Raw genomic sequence first — 23,973 nt, 5'->3', positions numbered from 1 at the left:
TGTTATGGGAAAACATGGTATGTGTGTTTGCACAGTGAGAAACACCTAATTAAGACTTTCCAGAGGAAGAAGTCTAAACTGAGACACAGAGAATTAGCAGGTTTAGCTAAGCTAAGAGTAGAGGGGAAGTATATCCCAAACACAAGCAGGTAGCATGTATAATGACCTGGAGGTAAGACAGAGCTTAGTACCAAACAGAACTGAGACAAGTTCACTGTGGCTCCAGCACAGAATAGGAGGCAGGAGTGGCAACAAGTGAAGGCCTTTCTTAAGGTCAGTTGGGTAGCCATCGAAGAATTTTACACAAGAAAGAATGACATGATCAGATCTACATTTTAGAAACGTTAACTCTGGTTGCAGAGTAAAGAATCAACTGGGAAAGAATGAAGGCAAAGAGACCTTTCAGCAGCCTGCTAAAATAGTCCACTCGAGAGATAAAGATACCAGAAAAATAAATGTCAAGAGCATGTGCATGTTATTATGACCACAGGAAATTTATCATTACCTGGGCCAGATGGTATGCTCATGTCCTAAAAACCTAGTTTTCGATTGTAGCAAAAGCAAATCATATTTGCCAGTGAATCAATGTCTCTTACCCAGAAGGTAGGTAAATTGCATAAAATCACAGACTGTAATAAAACAGGCCCATAAAAATGTTATCAGAGTTGTGCTTTATAACCACCTAAAGTTATTACATTTTTCCCTAAGAAAGCACCTTCATTGCACATTATGTCAATATCTGATAATTTTCATCCTTTCCCTTCTCAAAACAATTTTTCTACCCATTTTAACAGCTTCTGAGACCTTGAGATTCATGCCTGGCTGTGTAAGAGACAAGTACAGCTTTTCAGCTGAATAAACAAAGACAGACAATGAGGGCAATGTGGCAAACGAGTCTGCCCACTCAGATATTTTCCAAAGTAGGAGTTCATGCCCAGCTCCCTCAGTTGGAAAGCCCAGGCGAATAAACATTCCAGATATATAACTGAACCAATATCAAAGATATATTTCATTAGCACTATCACTTCTGCTAATTGTTGAGTGGACAGTACACAAAACTTTGGGAAAATTATTAGGTCCAAGGGTTTAAAAATTAAATAATGGGAACAAGGAAAGTAGGTACACTAGGGTATTGTGTTGACAACAGCAGACCCGACACATCAAAACAATTTTACTCACCCACAGAGACCAGAAGAGCAATGAGCTTTCATCATTGCCCTCTAGGAGTCAGTCTGTGAGTGTATATTAAAAGATGTGGCTATAGTCCAAGATGGCTCCACTCAAAATGAAAATTATTTGTATGGTGAGTATATTCTAAAAGACTAATGATTTGTACCAAGTATATATCAGATATAGAATGTCTGACTTGGGGGCCGGCCCTGTGGCTTAGCGGTTGAGTGCGCGCGCTCCACCGCTGGCAGCCCGGGTTCGGGTCCAGGCGCACACCGACGCACCGCTTCCCTGGCCATGCCGGGGCCGCGTCCCACGTACAGTGACTAGAAGGATGTGCAGCTATGACATACAACAATCTACTGGGGCTTTGGGGGGAAAATAAATAAATAAATAAAATCTTTAAAAAAAAAATTAAAAAAAAAAAGAATGTCTGACTTGGGTGATGCAATGTTTGAAGCAGCTTCTCTACCCTTTTTTCTCAGTCAAAATGAGCAGTACATTCCTAACCAGGTCTGCTCAGACACCCAGGGTGCTAGTGAATGGCACTACAGACTCTTCAGTGACCAAGCAACCAATATCCTGGAATTTGAAAAGAACTTTTCATAATGAAAAGTTCTACTATCAATAGACCATTTGCTTGAGTTGTTTTTGTAGTTGCAACTGACCCTCTGCTGGAGACCAAAATTTCCCCTGTATCAGCCCTCAAGTCATTCCACCAACTAAGAATTAGGATAGGACAGAGGAAGGGGAAAGTACTCTAAAATTCTAAGACAACAAAAGATAGAAGAAATTGGGTGAGCAAAGAGAAGAATGTCCTTGTTACAAAAATAATGTGGGCTATAGACATTTAAAAAGAAACATAAAAACTAAATTTCTTGAACTCAGTAAATATTTATGGAATAAGCATCATTCAAATGATAAATTTCAGCACAATTTTTTTGCAGTTTATATGACCATTGCCAAATCATTTCTTTGAGTCAGCTTACCCACATGTAAAAACTGGATAATAATCTGTATCCAATTCTACCCAAACAATTCAAGGAGTCCTTATATTGCTAGTTTTCATCCTCAGTTGGGCTATATGAAGTATTTAGCAATGTCAGAAACAACAAAAAAGCTACCAATTTTCATTCCTTCTCCCAAAAATGACCTATCAAGTCTGTAGATTTAGCTAAAAAAAAAAAAAAGGATTTTCCTCACTAATAATAAAGAAAGCATTTTGCTGACTCCATATTTGATGATATTACGAAATTGTTCAATTTTTGTCTATTTAGGTATGATAGCATTGTGGCTATTTAAGAAAAATAGGAGAAGCCTTGTATTTTAGAAATACATTCTGAAATATCCATAGATGAAATGATATGATATCTAGGATTTACTTCAAAATAATACAGGAGCAAGGTAAATGGATAGAGGTATGGATAAGGCAGGATTGGTCCAGATGGTTGTCCGGCTGGGTGATAGGTATAAAAGAGGTTATTACACTCTTTTGTTAACTTTTATATATTTTCAAAATTTTCCACACACACAAAAAAGTTTTTAAGTGTCTTTATGCTACTTTCACAGGCATATTTTCTTAGGTTTTTGTTTGTGATAGCAATGTCATTCACTGATCCCCTGAACAAGAGGTCAGATTTCAAATATGCATACTAGGCAAAAGCTCTTCACCAAGATTTGAATAAGGTAGGTTGGTTTAAATGCATTTTAACAAAATTTCCTGAATGTTTGGAAAATAGATGAGCTGTTATTCCAAAGACAATTTTAACAACTAACATTTATTGAATTCTTTCCCTGTGCTTTCACTGTTTTAAGTGCTTTAGTAACATTATCTCATAACAGTACTCATGACTCTAGGAAGTGGGCTGACAGGCTTAAAGAGGTAAGTGATGGAGCTGGGATTTGAATCCAGACAATATGACTTTACAGCCTGTACTTTTACCCACCAATGACTGGATCCTTCGAGGCTTAACGATACTGGTTTGGGTAGTGTTGGAAAGAATTAAGAAAAGAGGGGAAGAATACTACTTATATGCATTGCTTTGTCAGAGGAAGCAGTATATACGGTGGGGAAAAAAATGGAAAAAATTTGGAGTTAGGTAGATCAAATATTGAATTGTAGCTATTTACCATTCATTAATATATGACTTTGACTAAGTTAAATCTCTCTCTCAGTAGGGCTTTAATATTTCACCATAGCAACAATAAAAAAATGGTAATTATGTGACGTGAAAGATTTGTTAACTAACTTTATTGTGGTAAACACTTTGCAATATATACGTGTATCAAATCATCACATTGTACTATCTTAAACTTACACAACGTTATGTCAATTATATCTCGATAAAGCTGGGGAAAAAATACTTCTCTTATCCTCGGTTTTCTCATCCATACTTTGAAGGTTTTAGGTAAGGATGGAAAAGGAATCTAACACGTAAGTATCCTAAAGCATCTGCATAAAGTCTGTCCCTCCATCAGACGTAAATGCCTAAGTCATTCACCATTCTGTCGTCAGCTCCAAGCACAGCACCTGGCACACAGGAGGCACTTGGGTTTGTTCAGTCTAACACCAAATCCATTAAGAGGTCCAGCACCAACTGCTGGCTTTATTTGTCTAGTCTCTAATTTTAGTTATCTAAGTCTGTGTGTTATATCAACAAACAAAATAGGTTTCAAATGTTTGCTTAACAAGAGAGGACACAATACTAATTCATGTCCCCCTCCTATTATTACATTATCTTAGCATATAAACCTTTTAATCCAAAATTAATGCTGGAAAAGATTTAGAGAGACAGTCAGTGGCCTCTAATTATCTTTGCTGGGGATCATTTACTCTTTCAGGAGTACACTGCAGTTTCCAGACTGATCCTAAAACACAAACCTCATCATGTCACTTCGGGGCTTATACTTCATCGTTGCTTTTAGAATCAATTTCTGAGCATGACATATAAAGCACTTCATGATTTGATGACTGCCAACCATTCCAGCCTCAGATCCCACCATTCCGTGTTCCACCCTCACATATTCTCTCCTCCCTCCTTGAGCCACTCAGGCCTTCAGCTCCCTGAACAGGCCATGCATGTGCTTTCTCCTCCATATATGCTGCTCCCTTTTCCTAGAGTGTCCTCCCCCTCCTCTACCTTGAGACTCAGCTCAGAGAAAACTTCCTCCAGAAAGCCTTCTCTGGCATCATCCTTCATACACTCCCAAAAGACTCAGTGATGAATCCCCTCTGTGCTTTTATAGTATGTGCATACCACTAGGAGAGAACTTATCAGTCTGTAGTCTGATTTTCTGTATCCTCCACTATGTTCTCAAGGACAGAAACCTTGTCTTATTTGTCTCTCTACCATCTATCTAGCCCAGCACTACATACATAGCAGGTAATTAACAAAGATCTGATAAATGAATAAAAGAACCTTATTTTGTTAACATGGAAAGTCCAATGTAAACTTACTGACAAACGCATACCCTTTTCCCTTAAGTAAAAATGAAGGCACAGTCTTAAGCTGAACCATCTTAGTGAAACATAGTTGAAGGTCAGTTTGAGCATGGCAAGACAAAAAAAATCAGGTGAAAAGAGGATCTGAAATCTTGTCTGGTTAAAAAAAAATGGAAGAAAAGGAAAGAAAGAAAAAAAGAGGAAAATACCATTGCAGATTGATTAAGCAATAAGGAAACAGAAAGTACTAGCTTCCTGACACTTGTGGCTTTGGTCCTGAAGACTACGTAATCACTGATTTTAAGTGTATTTCTAAACAAGTGATCTATTATATGAGATTATCAACTAAAAGAAATATAACAAAGAGAAATCCTAGGGCCGGCCCCGTGGCTTAGCGGTTAAGTGTGCGCGCTCCGCTGCTGGCGGCCCGGGTTCGGATCCCGGGCGAGCACCGACACACCGCTTCTCCGGCCATGCTGAGGCCGCGTCCCACATACAGCAACTAGAATGGATGTGCAACTATGACATACAACTATCTACTGGGGCCTTGGGGGAAAAATAAATAAATAAAATCTTTAAAAAAAAAAAAAAAGAGAAATCCTTACTTTCTGATAAACTGTTAAAAGGTCCGTTGTTAACAAGAAAGATCAAATGCTAAGAGAAATAATTCTCTAAAACAGTAAGTTTAAGTAAACATTGTTTTTTTGCAACAAATGTCTGGAGTCACTTGGAATTTCTCAACAGAAGTTTTATGCACAAGTTAAACAATGATTAATACACACAAAAGTACTTTATTAGGTTGCGAGGTTTTTGTAGCAATTCAATATCATTTTTGATATTATCTCTATTTCTGACAACTTGTGTTTCGTCTTTTACATTGGCTGAAATGGCCCTTAGTTTTCGGATGTATGCTATTTGCCCTTAAATGCCATCCTAGCTAATGTATAAAATTACTTATCTGACTCATAACAGATATCTAAGCCTTCTCTTCTGGAAACCAATCCACTGTACAGATCAATTAGGCTAACAAAAAAATGAAAGTGAAATTAAAATGGACAGTCATAGTAGTATGTGAGCATATGCTTTGTTCTTTCAGGTAAAGTACATACTTTCTACTACAAATCCAAAAAATCAAGAGGAAAACCAACGAGGGTGGTAAACAGATCTATGGTATGGACACAAAAACAATGACTACAAATCAGAAGAGAGAGTGAAGGGGCCTGCCAGGTGGTGTAGTGGTTAAGTTCATGCGCTCCGCTTTGGTTGCCTGGGGTTCACAGGCGTGTAGGATCCCCGGCACGACCTACGCACTGCTTATCAAGCTATGCTGTGGCAGGTGTCCCACATATAAAGTAGAGGAAGATGGGCAGATGTTCGCTCAGGGCCAATCTTCCTCAGTAAAAAGAGGAGGATTGGCAATGGACGTTAGCTCAGGGCTAATCTTCCTCACCAAAAAAAAAAAAAAAAAAGACAGTGACGGTGGCAGAGGAAAAAAGATGCATTAAAACTAACAATGGTGGTTAGAAGGATATAATAGAGCACATTAAACTCAATCTACTTTTAGCATGTTAATTTGCCATGATAGAAAGAGCTTCAAAAATAAGAAGAGTTGGGTTTGAATTCCAACTAACTAGTACTTCCCAGCTATGTAACCATTGGACAAACCACATCTCAGACTCAGGTTCTCTGTAAAATACAGTAACACTACTAATTCAGAACTGAAAGGATTAGAGGTACTGAAGAACTAAGAGGATTCGAAGTAGTGAAAGTAAATAAGTATTCAAAATATAATAATAAAAAGAAGGCCTACTTACGCCAGGTGTTCTAAGCACTTCACATATGTTATCATTTAATCCTTATAATAACCCTGTGAGGTAGATGCTATTACTATGCCCATTTTACAGATGAGGAAATTGAGGCACAGCCCAAGGTCACACAGCTAGTAAGTGGTAGAGAAAATGATTCAAATCTAGGCAGTCTGGCTCCAGGGATTATAGTTATTCCTACTATTAATAATTCTTTAGTTAGCTTGAACAAAAGTTCTCTTTCAGCTTGACATAATTGTGCTTGTGTTCCCTCCAAAAAGCTAACCTCTAAAAGCTATAGAACTCTGACCTACAGTACATCTCTGCTACTCCACTGCCTTTGTACAAATCATTTCGCAATTATGGGCCTTCATTTCCTCATTTCTTCCAAGTGAGATGCTACTGGCCTAGGTTATTACACTTTTTAAAACAGGATACAAGACAGCCTTTTCTTCCCAGAATAGATACAATCTCAGGATATAGCTAGGTATACAAAAGGAGACAAAAAGAGTTCTCATGTCAAGCAGGTACGGTACTTTAGGCCGTTTTTGTGGCTAGCGACTACGGTGGCAGGTCTGGGAAAGAATTCCAAATTGCCCTTTTCTGATTATGCTTCTGGGTAGGAGGAAGAGGTAACCAGAGATGAACAAGGCAGTTTCTGCTTCATATTGTACGTGGTCTAGTTGGAAATTAGATATAGTGCTTTGAATCTGCCATTCACAATTAAAGGTCTTTCTGACAGTGTCATTCTCAGAGATAAATAATTTACTATTTAGGAGTATTCATTTATTCAATAAATATTTACTGAGATCCTACCACATGCTAGAAATTAATCTAGGTGCTGGGGATACAGTGGTTTAAAAAAAACAAAGGGAAGAAAGATAAAAATCCCTGCACTTGTGGAACTTACATTCTAGTGGTGGTGGGTGGTGAGGGTTTATGCCTCAATTCAGTTCAACTATTTATTGAATACTTACTATATGCTGAACACTATCCTAGGTAGATGTTAGAGAGTATAAACATCAATAAGACATAGCCTTTAAGCTACTTAAGAACTCCCTGAGAGAAGTCAGTTACATAAACAAGTAATACTTAAAACAAGAATCCTTAAAAAGCAAGTAATCAAAAAATATAATATGTACAGTAATATTAGAATGTATAAAGTACAATAGTATAGGGGGCTGCATGGATGATGTTTTTCAAGGACAAATAAGTCTGTCTGGTGAAAGAAAGGGATGTGGTAGACATCTGTCATTCTCTTTGGCTGCCTAGTATCACAGCATAATTTCATACTATTTCAGAATTCCTTCCTATTTGGGGAAATTCTCCATCTTTTAAGCCTTGCTATCCCATGAGAAAGGTTCATAATGCCAGATTATTTTTTTCCCTCCCTCCCCTGCATCCAGGGCATAGGCAAGTGACTTAGGCTCCAACAATCACATACACCCTCACCTGGCTTTAAACTAGAAACTAATGATTCAAAGGAGTGAGCATGAGGCTCTTTCTCTGGTGGCAGAGGGGGAGATAGCTGCAGCATGACAAGTGGCAGCAGTATTTTCTATTGCATCCAGTACCCAGTGTTAGCAGTGTTGGTGGTGCAAACTATAGCATCTAATGCTCAGTGGTGGTGAGAGTGGCATATTCAGAAGACCTCTTTGTGACATGACTGCGCATTATCTCTAGCTCCATGTCCTGAATTGGGTTCCCCTGGAGATTCTGTGAACTCTTCAATATTCTTTTAATAAATTCCATTTCTGATTAAATCAACAAGCATTGGTTTCTGTTGCTTACAATTAAGACCCTATTAAAACTGAAAAGAAGAGCGTTCCAGGCAAAGGGAATAGCATAAGCAAAGCAACTAGAGGCCAGTTAGCTTAGTGATTAAGAGAGGAGGCTCTGAGGCTAGACAGAACTGAATTTGAATCAAGGTTCTACATTTCACGAGCTTTAAGACCTTGCTCAGTGTATTTAAACCCTCAAAGCCTCAATTCCTGCTTAGTAAAGTGGGGACAATAATACATATTTCTTACCAGGTTCTTTTGAAAATTAAACAAGGCCATGCTAATTCATTGAAAGCTCTCAGTACTGACATAGAGTAAGACCTCCACAGATGACTGCTTTATTATTAATAATGATGATAATAATAAGCATGGTGTTTAGGGGGGAAATATAAGGAATCTCATTCTCCTGGAGTTTAAAGCACAAGGAGATGGGGGCTAAGAAATGATTACCGAGACAGATTATGGAGAGTTTTAAGTCATATTAAGAAACTTGAGCATTATGGGCTGGAATCACTTATGGTGATTAAATAGGAGAATTATACTGAAGTATAAATAACATATTAGGGCCGGCCCCGTGGCTTGGTAGTTGGGCGCGCGTGCTCCGCTGCTGGCGGCCTGGGTTTGGATCCCTGGCGTGCACCGACGCACCTCTTCTCCGGCCATGCTGGGGCCGCGTCCCACATACAGCAACTAGAAGGATGTGCAGCTATGACATACAACTATCTACTGGGGCTTTGGGGGAAAAATAAATGAATAAATAAAATTAAAAATAAATAAATAAATAAATACCATATTAAATTATTAACTAGGAGAATGATATGACCAGGTGTTGCATTGTATATATATTCTCCACAGCTATAGTTGTATAGTTCAAACTGACCATGGTACTTATACACTTGCAGGATGTAATAATATACATTGTTATTGTTGAGTCCTGATGTCATATAAACTGAAGCTATTTAATTCTTTCTAATAAATACAAACCCTCCAAAATTGTCCATATCACTTGTTAATATGTTTTGCAACTGGATCAGAAGGGGCTGGGTCTGTATTTGAAATAATAGTTTCTCCTTTGTTTGATCTGAGAGACAAGTAACCTTGGAGTGAGGAGGGAAGTTTATAAAATGGGGAGGGGGAATGCATCCTCAGGTGACCAGCAGAACTATGAATCACATTTGAAGTCTGAGATTCTTCTATGACTTTTATATACTCAAATATCACATGCTACTTTTTACAACATATTGTTTTGTATCAGCATCTTGATCTAGAGTCCATATTAAGTTAAAGATGAAAGGTTTTATTGTCAAGTCAAGAACAATCAATACTACCATTTTGCAGTGTATGGCACTTCTTGCCAAATACTAATAAGCATCACATTGTCTCTGTTATCACCAATCCTTCTGGCTGAGTAGACAATCTCATAGTTACTATTCAGTTCTGCTTCACATTTATCATGGCTGTCTACCTGTTTACTGTCATCTAATTTCCACCATTATCTCCTCTCCCTACTTCCACTCCACACCCATATCTACCTTGGAGAAACACTCCTTAATAGAATTTTGATTTTCACAGTAGCTACTGAAATCAAATCTGAATCACTGTGTAATTCAGAATGAGTGCTGAGAAGACAATGTATGGGCTTGCTGGGGGAGGCTAGGGAAGGCGACAAAAACAGAAACCAAAAGGTGCTCTGTAACCACTGAACGCTTTATTTCATTTTCTGCTACTCCCATCTGCTTTGGTAATGCAGCACAGTTTAGTTAAAGGAAAAGAGGAGCACAGACTTTTAAGGCAGACAGAGCTGGGTTTGAATTCTAGGTCAACACTCAAGAACTCTATTAGGTTGGTACTATTATACTCATGTTACAGATGATGGTATAGAAGCCCAGGGAGATTATATGACTTGAACTGTGTAGGTGCGTGTTATATTTGGCATGCTTTCAAAAATATCAATGTGTAACCAGTATAAAATGGAATGGTCGTGTCTTTCTATAGGCCCAGTCTTATTTTCACTTTCCTGGGTCATTTATGGCTAGGGCTTGATAGCTACAAAACATCCCAGAGGAGTATACATTTGCCATCTGGCCAATGGCTGTTTCAGGAATTCCCTAGAGTCCTATCTTTGCATTTTCTTTTTGAAAATAGCTTCCATTTAGTCCAGTTCTGAGCAATACCATTACTCTTGTATCTGGCAACACAGCACACGATAATTCTGGCTTGACCTGAGCCACTCTGAGAGGACAGGAGGTAGCCTTTCACATCAAGTGTACTGGTCCTATCCAACACCTTAGAACCACCTATTAGAAAAGATTGATCTGTGACAATGTGCAAGTCATCCTGATTACCAATGTGTTGCCAGTCTACAGACTGTGCCAAGGAAGCTGGTAAATTGATTAATCTAGAATTGACCAAGTTCTCTCTGTAGTTTTTCAAACATTGCAAATGGGTAATCAGAACTATTAATAATAATGATAGCTAATTTTGAGTGTTTACTATGTGCTGATTACAAGCACTTCCCAATTAAGTGTTTTACATGCATTAATTAATTTAACCCTCTCTCAATAACACTATGGTTCATTACTGCTCTGATTTAAAAGTTACAGCCTTTTCTTCACAAAATTCAGAGAATAGAGATCAGTGTGTAAGGCAGATATCAGTTTCCTGAAGGCCAGAGCCACCCGTTGGCATAGTCTTTAGCACAGCACCTAGGCCTCTTTTGGCAGTGTATGAGCTGGGCAGATGGGCAGCTGGACTGCTTTCATCACAGAATGTGAAATACTAAATGTCTGGCTTAGTTCCAGACTGCTTTGGGCTTTCAGGGGCCATCTGAACCCAGGAAAAATCATGCTTGTGCTGGAACCCACAAGAAGAATAGTCACTGGTTTGGTTCTGCCAAGGAGTAGCAAGTCTCAAGTAAAGCATCGTATGGAGTCTGAGATCTCTATTCAAAATAGATTTATGTTATTTTTGGTGATATGACAAATAATTTAAATGTGGTGAATTTTTTCCCATCTTGATCTGTTATATACTTGACTTCAAAAGAGTGCTAAATCCAACTCACTCCTGTTTTCATAACAAATAACTGATCTCACTTATTGCTGTGAGAAATGGAGCAATGTATACAGTAATAAAATATTAAACTCAGTGATAAAAAGCTTTATGTTATAGCCTTTTCTGTAACTATTAGGAGGTACCTAATACAGTAACTTGAAAATAGCACACAGAGTTTGATCATTTAAATTACATATAGTAATAGCACCAATAGTACTACTTTCAACTTCACTTGAAAAGTGTCCCATCTCACAACGTTAAAATATTTGAAATATATTACATTAAAGGGCAGTTTCAAAGCAATACATCCATACATAATTATCTCAATGGTAGGGAGGGGGATAAAATAAATATTGATGTAAAAAAATTCTGTAGTTATCACTAAAATGTTAACTTTAGTTATCTCTGGGTTCATTTTTTGTCTTTACAATTCTTTACATTTTCTAAAATGAACAGGTATTATTTTTATAAAGATTTTATAAATATTAAGTAGAATCCCTTCTAAACAAATCAGTCAAAAATTATTAAAGATCCTTTGATTAAAGATCAAAAGCACAACATTTATTTTATGAGTTTAATATGAGATAAAGATTATTTTATTTTCTCAAGGTAATGTAGGAAGAAAAATAATACTGAAGGATCCTAAAACTTTGGAAAATACTATAACATAATTGTCTATAAATTATAGAAATATGTTAACTACGAAACAGCATAAACATATATTTTGCAAAAAGAAGCCACTTGTAAATGCATGTGTCTATTTCTTTGCTGTGTTTAATCAAAAGCTATCTTGTTCACATTACATTGTAAGCTAATATAAACCATGTAATTAGGAAGAATACCAGAAAACAGTTGGAACTCTATAAACCCCTTTGTGTTTGAGAAAAGCCTACCATAATTTACATGTGTTGCTTCTCAAAAATCTTGGGAAACTGGAAGTAATGGGCTTCATTCTATAGTTAGAGAAACTAAGTCACAGAGCCATTAAAAAAAATGTGCTCAAGAACTCAAAAAGTGAATAGAAAGACTGGAATTTGGTTCTCCTGACTGCTATTCCACTGATTACCACTCAGCTCTGACTTTGTGGACAAGTTGAAGCAAAAAACTAACTTAAAAACTAAAACCAGTTGAACAGGATAGGTTTGCAGGCAATATACCAACAATTCAGTATAATAATACCCAACAGCTAGATTGCTTTGAGTTTTTGGTACACTTTATAACCATGCATTAACCCACACAACATCAATGGAGGGTGGGGCTATATTGTTAATGCGGTTCAGATAGAACGGATAAATCAAAACACACTGTAGGATTATAATGAATATAAAGTCAAATGAGAAATCTCTGGCAGAAAAAGCCCAACGCCTTACTCTAATGAAGCCTCAATAAACAAATAAAACAGAATAAATATATTGGAATACCAACCATCTCCTCTTAGCCCCCGTTATTTCCATCAACCCTTCTCACACTACCATTACATCCCTATAAATGATAGCTAGGACTGAAGAGAACCTAAAAGCTACTCAGTTCATCCAATTTCCTTCAGAGAGGCCAACATCTAAACTTTCTCTAGAATATTTTTTAAGGAATTTCACCTTTAAAGACCATTTCCAAAATTAAAAGGCACTAGAGAATATGATGTTCTCTGTACAGTTAACAATGCTAACCTCTTCTTTTTGCTCACATACATCAAGTAAAAGCACTAGATTTTGAAAATAAATATCTAATAAGATCCCTGGTAACATGCCAGTTTCTAGGAAGCATGCAAGACTGAAACAAAAATTTCCAAAATCAGATATCTAAAGAGTCTAAAACTTACTAAATAAAGGTTAACATTCTCCAGCTAGGTTGAAAACATTCCTACTCCTTATCATTTTCCCTGTGACTAGTCAGAATACATTCCTTTTTCCAATTGAATAAATTTCCCCTTCCCTCAGAGCTTAGTGGTCTCCCTGGCAAGGATATCATATAGAACAGCTGTTATATTACCAATATAAAGGCAATACCATCTGATCTAATTGCAAAACATATGGACAGCCTGAAACCAAACTTTTGGGAGCTCTATGTCTTTAAGGAAAGAATCAAAGATCTTCTATCTGTAAAGGCTGTGAACGATGCCACGATGCCACGAATTCAAACGTTGCACAATTTAAACAAGATCTATTTCAATAAGCTACTTTAATTAATTTTTAAGCACATGCTTTAAATTCCCTAGACAGACTGAAATGGATAAGAACTAGCTCTGCTTTCAGTCTCTTCTAAGATCTCAGTTAAACTTTCCCTGAAGGTACCAAATCTTAGATATGTCATCCCTACTCTATGTTTAAGATTTGTCAGGCCTCAGGAACAATTTCCTTTCCTGGGTATTGTCTTCAGAAATCCCCTTTCTTCAGAACCACAACTCACTGAGACTAAGCAAATATCTCTTATGCAGATCAAAATTGCTGAGCCAATGGCAGAAATCATAGTTAAGAGGCCCTGGGTAATATCACCTGACTTGATCTCATACAAGTAAAGGCTTACCAAGCTTATCACAACTTTTTATTCATTTTTTCATTTATTTTTATGACTTTAAAATTAAAATTGGATATAATCATTGAAACAAACTTGGAAAATTCAGAAAAATACAAAGAAGGTAACTAAAATGACCCATAATCCCATTACTTAGCTTTAGTCATTTAACATTTTGGTATATTTCTCTCCTCCTTTGTATAGTGCTACTAAACGTAATGTAAGCATTTTAATGGGTGCATAATAGTTCAGAGATTACCATACTTTCTTTATCATAGAATTTTAGAGTAGAAGAATTCCTATTTTGAAAATCTTTACTGAAAGCACAAACCCAGTATATAAACCAGATGACAGTGGAGCTGATTAAAGAGTGGGTGGTGATATAGAGGTGGAGGGCCCAGAAGTAGACCCACCTGGCCTCCACAGTCCCTATACTGGCTCCTAAACACATCTGAGGAACCCTAGGTCCCCAAATAATACAGTTTAAAAACCACAAATCCAGTCTAACTCTACCATTTTACAGATAAAATTACTTGCCCAAGATCACAGAACTGGTAAAAGAGCTGAGAAAGAACTTACAGTCCCATGTCTCACAGACAAGTGCTCAGCTTTTCCAACTTAGCTACTCTTTATGCAAAAGTCATCAGATGCTCATTTGTCTATTGCTGTACTTCCTTTAACTCAGAAAAACAGAAGGGACAAAGTTATGTAACCAAAAAAAAAAAAAAAGAATAATTAATGTAATTTGCTAGATCTCAAAGAACGCCACTTGCCCTAAGTAGGTTCTCACACTACTCCTATGAGTAAAGGGGAAAAGTAAAAAGTTCATTTTTAAACTAAGGAAAAAGGCCATGAGCTTACATTATTTTCCTCAAAAATACACTGCACATCTAGTGTAGCTACAAACCATTCCTTCTTCTTCACTCATTCAAGCATCAAATATTTATTGAGACTATTTGGGGCTGGAACTGGGGATACAATTGTGAACAAAACCACAGAAGTCCCTGCCCTCATGGACCATATAAGCCTGATAGGTTACAGCAAGCTACTTTACCTTTCTGAATCTCAGTATTTGCCATCCATAAAGCAAGGATAATAATATTTAACTACTACAATGTTTAAGAATTAAATAACATGATTTTGTGTGTAAAAAAAAATCCTCATAAGTAGGTATATTATATGTGCTCAATTAACATTAATTACCTTTCCTGCCAAAGTGTTAAATATGAGATTGGAAATGACAGGTGAGAGAGTACCACTTCCCTTTGCTACTAACACACTGATTTGAGGCAATACAACTGAAATAGTATGTTAAGATAATTCCAGATTCCTACACGAGGAAAGAAGTAAATAATATTTCAATCTGAAGAAATGAAATTTACATGAGCCCTCCCAATCAAGTTCTATAGTTCACCTTGTTATCTCCATCACCATTTACTTTCAATTACTACTGGGCTCTTTCCATAACCTTTAGCCCCATATAGTGCCTAGAAAAAAATATATAAAGTAAGTAATGCTCTTCTCCAAATACTATTTTTCCATCCTGTAAATGGGCAGCTAACCCAGTCAAAGATTTACATTCAACAAAATAATCTTAGAAGACAACAGTTTGAAACATAAAATAGCAAATGTGAAACCCACTGAAAACCTGTAAAGATTTTGTCAATATTCACCAATAAAAGTACCAGCAGAGGACAAAAGCTAAATAAGCCTTTTTTCACTCATATAATACCCAGAAATCAACAAACTACGGATGTTAATGTCTTGGAGATTCTAAGAGCACCTTGTAAAAGATAAAGCACCGCACACTTGTTAATTATTAGAAGCACTCTGTTCACTATTAACTTGAATTAGATTTCTACAAGGGAAATTATCATTTAAAAGATCAAACATTTGTTTCTCAAACAAATTAAACATTTTATATTGGTATGCAGCCCAAATGCACCTACCTAATAAAAACAGCTCATATTATTCATAAACAGAAAAAGAAGTTTGCTATTTATTCAAAGTACTTGATTTTTTTGGACGCAGATAACTTCTGTTATGACAGTTGTTTCTGTGTTGTTCCTCAGGAGAAGAAGAAAAAAAAAAAAGCTGGGCAATAAAGACCCCCGAGCAAAAAGAAAATCTTCTCTCTCATTTTTTTCAAAAAGAGAGCATTAATAACATGTCCTGAACATTGTATAAATTATGACATTTTCTTATCAAGTGGGCTTAATAATCTAAGTTAAAATAGACTAAAAACAAATTCACAGAAAAAAAGTCAAAGTTACAGAGAAAGACAGGTTTTGTTCTGAGTGCAAAGTGTTCAACCCGGTGCACCCTGTTACCAGGACATCTTCAAGGACCTTTTGTTCCTCTAGAAAGACTTCTTGGAAGAATTGGGCTTTGAGGAGGCAGGCACTGAAGGAGCACAGAGTGGTAAATTGTTAAATAGAGAGGATAATTCAGTTCCTTAAAGAACATGAAAGAATGGGTGGGGCTAAGAAAAAGAGACAAGAGTGAGGAACATATAGAGGCGTTTCCAGTGAAAAAATGAGCAAGGAGGACAGAAGAAAGATTTTTCTTTAATGAAGAAAAATAGGGAAAGATTTCTTCTGACAATAATAATTATCTGTGAAACAGTGGCATTACCAGAGGGATTATTCTGCACAAATTTACCACATGTACTTAGATAGATACATCTAGAAGGACAATTATTTTGAGTAAACTTTTACTCAATTAAAAGAATGATTATTTTGAGTAAATCTTTACATATGTGATCCAAACACACATGTATCCAGACATAATCTATCTTTTTCATCACAATTTTTTAAAATCTCCCTCAAATTTACCAGTGCAGTTAGGGTAGTTGTTTCTAGTGAAAAACAGATAAACCAAAATGCATACTTGAAAGAAGACTAAGTGACCACAGAAGAGGTAACACAATCTCAACATTAGTGATAAAGGTTTTTATATCATATCTAAAGAAAACAAACAAAAATCAAGATCAAGGCAAAAAAACATGAATTAAAGCATTTATAACTAAAAACACCATCTAACACTGTCTTTCAGCTAACCAAGATCTTTATTTCTATTTTCTTCTGATCTGCTAAGTGCCCTAGAGCAGTGATCTCTCTACCCATAATTTATCCATCAGTGAAAACAGCACTGGGATACTTTTCCTCCCTTTTTATAAGGGTGCCAGGACGTCTGGAAGTTAATATACACATGTTTATAAATGCTGAGATAAAAAGTAATGCACAGTTTAATTTTATGAGTCTTTAAAAAAATATATATCAAGATAAAAAGACCTAGTCAGATTATTTCAGCGTGTAAACTTTCAACTAGCCAGAAGGCTTCCTGGGGACATAATTCAGAAGATTTGAAACTAATGATCATAGTTAACTACGCTGTTCCAGAAACTAATCTGAGAAATTTCTACAGAAATCTAGGCACTTAGGCCAGGAATAAGATAGAGGGAATAGGAGAAGTCCCTGGGCGTGGCCCTAAAGAGACTAAAGACAAATTTCTCTATCACAGACCACATTAGAACCTAATCAAAGGAAGAATCAGAGCTATAATTTAAAATCACAGTTGTAAAACAGAGAATTCGAGGAGGTGAGTGAATAGTGCACAATGGAGTGAAGGGAGTAAATGCCAAAGAACAGCATAAATTTTTTCAGATCAATATTCAAGGACCAATATTTTTAGCAAAACGGTTTCCTTCTCTTCTCTTCTACATAACTGTTTCTTTAAAAGAGAATAATACGAATTTTGGAACCAGAATGACTAGGTTTGAATCCAGGCTCTGCCATAGCTAGGCTTCTCTGAGCTTCAGTTTCCTTATCTATACAATGAGGATAATAATAGTACCTAACTCGATTACACCTGTTGCGAGGATTAAATAAATTAATATATGTAAGACACTTACTGCCTGGAACATAGTAAGTACTATACTATTACAGTGGTCCACAGTCCTTCAGATCTGATGCTAAATACCACAAGATGCAAAAACCAAAATTTTTTCTGTAACTTATTTGGCAGCAAAACCTGACCTGAACAAATGCAAGGCTATTTATAGTCTTTATCTCACTCAGTGTGAATATATGTACATGCATTTTGATGCAGATATCTTCCTGTGTTTGATTACAGGATGCTGCCCCAGACTTTACTGGGGTGTATTTATTAACTTTCTAAAATCTGAAAAGTTCTAAATTCTGAAACACATCCAGCCCCATACGTTTTGGATAAAAGACATTACCTTCGGAGCCTGAACAATTTCTATTTCCTGAAAATGAATGGTATCTTCTTAAATAATTACAAGCAAGTAAGACCCTGAACCTAGCAGTAGAGAATTTTAGGATGAAGAAAATATTTCCCAGTACAGTTAGGAGGGACTTGCATTCCCAGAATGTTCCTTTCAAATAAAATTCATTCATAGTATTTTATTTACATGTCATAGTAGTCAGAGTTTTCAAACTCTAAATTCTAGGGCTTGCTTCAACAAAGCCTATTCTCTTAACTTAGATCACAAATAAAGGATTAAGGCTCTCTGAGGGGCATTAATGTGCCCTGAATCATGCATACCAAATCATCACAGAACTTGAGAGCTGGAAGAGACCCTTGAGAACTAATCTAAACTCTTATTCCTTCCCTTCCAAACTGTTTTATCATCCATAAATTTACTCTCTCCTCTGAGGTAAGCCTAACCTGCCCTAACTTGTCCTTAGACTCTGTCTATAGGAACACCCTGGAGGTGAATGTGAATAAACTGGGTGGGGTACACCGACAGACGTGGGATCTAAAAGGACGACTTGAATCTAGCACAATAAATCTTATATGTTTGGCAAATTTCTCAGCTTATACTTTAGAATATAACAAGAATTTCCAAGTCCAGAAAGAAGGAAGACTCATCTAGCACATGTTGGAAAAAAAAAAAAGACTTAGTTATCTTAATGGACGCAATGAGTCAACAACATAATGTGGTTGCCAAAAAAGCTACTGTGATTAGGAACTGACTGCATCAACAGTAGTATGGCATCCAGAAAGAATGAGGTAACTGCCCTCCCTACTACGAGCTAGTTAGAGCACAGCTGGAGTATTATGTTCAGCTCCGTGCTCCACACTTTGGGAGAGACACAGAAAGACTGAAAAAGTCCGGAAGAGTGGTGGCCAGGATAGTGAGGGAATTTGAAACCACGTCACATAAAGAACAGTTGAGGGAGCTGGAGTTATTTAGTCCAGACTCAGAGGGAACATGATCACTGTCTCCAAATCCCTAAAGAACTGTCATGGCACAGAGGGAGCAGACTTGTTCTGCATGGCCCCAAAGGGCAGAACCAGAACCGGCCGGTGTTAACTACAGGGAGAAATATTTCAGCTAAGTCTATGGAAGTACTTCTTAAAATGTAGAGCCACGTTACCTATCTAGCCCTGAAAGTCCATAATTTTACAAATCAACATTTGTTATCACCTCAGTCTCTTACTACTGATAACTATTATCCTCTAGCATCACAGCCTCTCCCTTTACCTTTCTTAACATGTCCTACCCAGCCAAGCAATCAGCCAAACGTTTGCCAGGTCTGTGGGAGGAAAGTGCCTGCTTGCTGGGCAATTAGTTTCAGTTTGCAGATCAGTGTCCCCGTAAACAAAAAAGGGCCCTAATTGAGGGGCAGGCAAGAGCTCTCAGCTAGACTTCCATGAAAGAAATTTTTATTAATTCAAAGAGCAGCTAGAAGACCCATCCAATCATATATTATCAATGGCACTCAGTCCTTACAGGAACATTACAATAAAACACCCTGTACAACCATCTTCCCAAATGCCAGAGAATCCAACTTCGCAAGCCAAACTAGGTCTCTCAAATTCAGTTAGAAGTCTTCCGTCAAAGAGATGTGTTTACTGTCTGAAGTAGACTAGAACCCATGCTCAGATAAAAAGGCCATACCTGATTATATCACTGTAAAGCTAAAATTGCCTATCATTAGGATAACAAAGTCAGTTCAGCTGCTGAGAACTAGACACAGGTAATCCATAGTAAATTCTCAGAAAAGTATAAATTACAGAAGATTTAAAACACAGGAAAGTTATTGAAGTTGGACATTCTTCTCAAATTTCTGTCACCCAAAGACCACCACAGATATAAGTATATGTTAGTCCATGGAAGTTACTAAAAGCCTTGACCAGTTCGAATGGCAAATATTAATCAATCCAGCTTTACTTCACTTAAAATTTATCTAGATTCTATGAAACTCCAACCAAAGTATTAGAGAATATATACATGATGGACTTAACAAGAACACACTCTTCTCTGTGCTTTTTTTTTTTAATAATTTTATTTATTTATTTTTTCCCCCAAAGCCCCAGTAGATAGTTGTATGTCATAGCTGCACACCCTTCTAGTTGCTGTATGTGGGATGCGGCCTCAGCATGGCCGGAGAAGCGGTGTGTCGGTGCGCACCCGGGATCCGAACCCGGGCAGCCAGCAGGGGAGCGCGTGCACCCAACCGCTAAGCCACGGGGCCGGCCCTTCTCTGCGCTTTTTAAAGTGAAGCCCAGAAGCAATCTAAGTATCTATAAATAAGGGATTGGTTTAATAAATCATGAAATATTCTTACAATGAAAAAGGCAACTGTTAAAGAATAAGGTAGACCTCAGGTATTGACAGGAAAAAAAAAAAGTCCATGATACACAGCTAAGTGAATACAGCAAGTTGCAAAACAATTATATCGAATTATTTCATTTTGAGTTTTCAAAAATGATTTTTTTTAACTTTGTGTGTATGTTCATATATGCCCAGAAAAATGTCTGAAAAAAAGATCAGACTGTTAACAGCAGTAACCTCTAGGGACTGACTGGAACTAGCAGGCAGTAAGAGTGACTTTCACTTTTTCCTTTGCAGACTTCTGGTTGTTTGTATTTTTTTAAAGTAAAGGCTGCCTTTGTGATTTAAAAATAACACAAAAATAATAAAAGTAAAATAACATCAATTACACAGACTTATTTATCATATACTAACCATTCAAAATAAGTGATCTTGCTACTTAAACACTACCGTGTGCTTCAAACTCAGAAAATCTAATTCATCCTTTTTCTATTATAGTTTACTAGAACAAATAAAAATCACAAGTCCCTACCAGGCTTCTCAAATGCTTTCCATCCCATGAAAAAAAGCCTTGTCATAAGGATAACTAACAGATACATGGTGCTTACTCTGCACCAGGAACTGTTCTAAACACTGTAAATGTATTAACTTATTTAATCTTCATAGCAATCCTATGAGGCAAGTACTATTATTATCTTCATCTCACAGTTGAAGAGAGGTTAAGTGACCTGCCCAAGATTACACAGTTATTAAGGGGCAGAGCTAGGATTCAAACCTAAGAATGGACCCCAGAGGCCATACTCTCAACCACTATGCTTCCTGTCTCTCAATAATATGTCAATCTCTCCATATGAAGGCCAAAAAAGGTTACAATCAAAATCCAGCTCATTAATACACTCCCTGAAGCTGGAAGAGATGTAAATCTAGCTTTTCATGGGTGAATAATCTGCATTCCTACTTAAGTCAATGCCAAGTTCCAACCCAAGATTCAAGACTGTATTAAGACTCATAACCATGAGGGAAAACTCCCTACAAATTCAATTATACTCTACAATTCAAATTCAAAGTCCATACCTAACTCCACAGTAAATCACTGAGCCCAAGAATTAGGTCAGAGATCCATTAACCTAAGTACAGCTAGACAAATGGTTTGGACAAATCTCCACCCCAACTCAAAGCAAAGGAATTCAGAAACTCTTGTCTAACATCTTGACGAGGTAGGTTTTATTTGTTTAGTTCCAGGTCCACTCTAGATTGAAAGGGGGGAACAACAGGAGTTGTCTCTAACTTTGCTTGAAGACTTCAATCAGCAGGAAGAAGAACCTTGTTTTCTATGTGGACTCAAACAGTAATCGGCATTTATCAGCTTTAGCAAAACTGAACATTCTAGCTTAGAGGAGGAGAAAATGAACATCCCTGCTGAAATTGTGTATTTGTCCAAACATATTGACCTTGTAATTGAGGGAGGGAAAAAAAAATGGTGCAAGAAGGGGATTTAACCTAATTTATAAACGTGCTCAACCTAGATACACACCTGTCCCAAATGACCTACTGAATTCACTTATTTGCAGGGCAAACATGGATTACAATGTCTTGTCTTCTTTTTTTGCCTTAAATGATCTGTACTCCTGTTTGTAAACAAAATCCTCTCAATATCTCTTCCACCTGTCACATGCGCATCTGATATTTATGTATACAAGGAGAAATGAACAAGGAAATTGGAGCTTTGGGAGGAATCTCTTCTACTCAGCTTTCGACCCACTGGTTGAAGGAGGTATTGTGCTGGCTTTCAAACTTCCCCAAATAACCCAGGCGGAGAGGCAGGTCGAGCGAACCGAACCCAAAAGTTTGCGCCCATTCCGGGTCTCTGACAAAGGCCAGAAAGCCCTGTTTGGAAGGAGGTGATGCCTTCTGCATGGCAGCCGCCTCCTCCCGAGGAAGCACAGCCCAGGGGGGGACAAAGGACTTTCCAGATTGGGGGGAAAGGGGCGACAGGCTAGCTGGAGCTTGGACCTCCCCTTAGGAATCGAAATCTGGGTAACCTTTGCGGGGAGAAATGATCCATTCCAACCAGGATCCCGACACTAGGGCCTGGGGAAAGGATGGGCAGCCGCTGGGGAGGGTCCTGCGAGGGAAGAGGGGCTGGGACTCACCTGCGGGAGGAGAGGAGGGGGCCTCGGTGGCAGGTGGGGTGGGCGGGACGCTGCTGCTGCCCGGGGGGAGGCGGGTCGGGGTCCGCGGAGTGGTGGGCGCCGGAACGGTGGTCGCTACCGGGGTGGTCGGCGCCGGGCCAGGGGTCGCCGAGAGGGTGGTCGGCGCGGGTCTGGTCGTCGCCCGAGGGGTGGTCTGCGTGCGTTCTACCGCCGGAGGGGTGGTCGGCGCCGGGCCAGCGGTCGTCGAGAGGGTGGTCGGCGCGGGTCCAGCCGTGGCCCGAGGAGGGGTGGTCTCCGGGAACGGGGCTGAAGAGGACGCAGCCAGGGGTCGGTGGACGGTAGCGCGCGGGGGTCCGGTCCTCGGGGCCTGGGTCGTGGGAGCCGTCGCCTTAGAGAAAGGGTGACTGGGCTCGCCCCCCAGCCCCGGGCCCGGCGACGCGTCCACCTGCCCCGCGGCCCCGCCGCCGCCGGTGACATTCCCCGCCGAGGCTGCTGAGGCGGCGGCGGCGGCGGCGCAGCACAACAGGGCGAGGCCGCCCAGGCTCGGCAGGCTCCTCATAGCGCACTCGGCTCCGCCATTCATTCATTCAGGCAGTTGGTCGGTCAGTCATCTTCTCCTCCCTGCCCTCGGACCAGGGAAGCCGCCGCAGCCGCCGCCGACACCGGGCGCACCATCCCCATCTCCCTCTGACAGGCGGCCGGCCCCGCGGGCGGGCCCCAGCGCGGAGGGAGCGACCGGGCCGTGCGCGGAGAGCCCGCCCTCCCCGATTGGCAGCCTCATCCGGCCAATGGGAGGTCACGCTATCCCACGTGACACACCCGCTTCCCGGCCTCTTTGTAGCCCCACGGGCCAATCAGAGGGCACCGAGGGGAGGAGGCGGTGCTGAGGCTGGAGGAGGGTGGTGCGAGCCGCGCTCTTGCCGGTCGGGCTCGCGGCAGCCCCGGCTTTGTCTGCCCGGGGAACGGGGCGCGGGCCTCGGGCACCGGGCGCCGCGGAGCAGACAAAGGACGCGCCCCGCACGGCAGACGCCGGGCCACGTCTTCTGCTCCATTGGGCGGCGAGCGCGACCCGGGGCGGGGAGTCCTCTCTCCGGAGCTTCCCCGCCCTCTTGAACAATGGGGCGCCGGCGCCGCACCCGGGCTCGGGTGGGGACTGGGCTGGAACCCCCGCGATGGGCGAGGGCGGCAGTAGCGAGGATGTAGAGCTCAGTATTGCCTCTGCTGCCCGAGAGAGCCTGGCCTGGGCCCTGCTATGTCTGCGCTGCCATTCCCATTTCAGAGATAGGGAAACTGAGGCTGAACCAAGACCCACGACCTCCCCAGGCACCTGCTGTGGGCCAGGCACTGTGTCAGGCAGGACAGGGGGGCTAGAGACCCGTCAGGAGCGGAAGGTGCAAGCTTCCTGCATTGGGAAGACAGGCTCACGTGCACACTTTACCCGAAACCCCGGGGAAAATAGGATCGGGCCGGTGGA

At 39.5% G+C, this 23,973-nt stretch overlaps 1 protein-coding gene across 1 annotated transcript in view; it reads right to left on the bottom strand.

Annotated features, from left to right (window-relative positions):
- MEGF9 (multiple EGF like domains 9) overlaps positions 1 to 23,192 on the bottom strand; it is an 82,912-nt gene extending 59,720 nt beyond the window's left edge. The window contains exon 1 of the mRNA XM_004423374.3: positions 22,500 to 23,192. Within this exon, the coding sequence (XP_004423431.2) occupies positions 22,500 to 23,082 (583 nt within the window). The 5' untranslated portion in view covers positions 23,083 to 23,192. The remainder of the gene's footprint in view (positions 1 to 22,499) is intronic.
- Positions 23,193 to 23,973: the final 781 nt, after the last annotated feature.

This window comes from Ceratotherium simum, chromosome 29 (genome assembly GCF_057802395.1).
Source record: "Ceratotherium simum simum isolate JZ-2026a chromosome 29, ASM5780239v1, whole genome shotgun sequence".
NCBI lineage: Eukaryota > Metazoa > Chordata > Mammalia > Perissodactyla > Rhinocerotidae > Ceratotherium > Ceratotherium simum.
The sequence above is the reverse complement of the archived record's forward strand: the minus strand, read 5'-3'. Positions and strand labels throughout refer to the sequence as shown.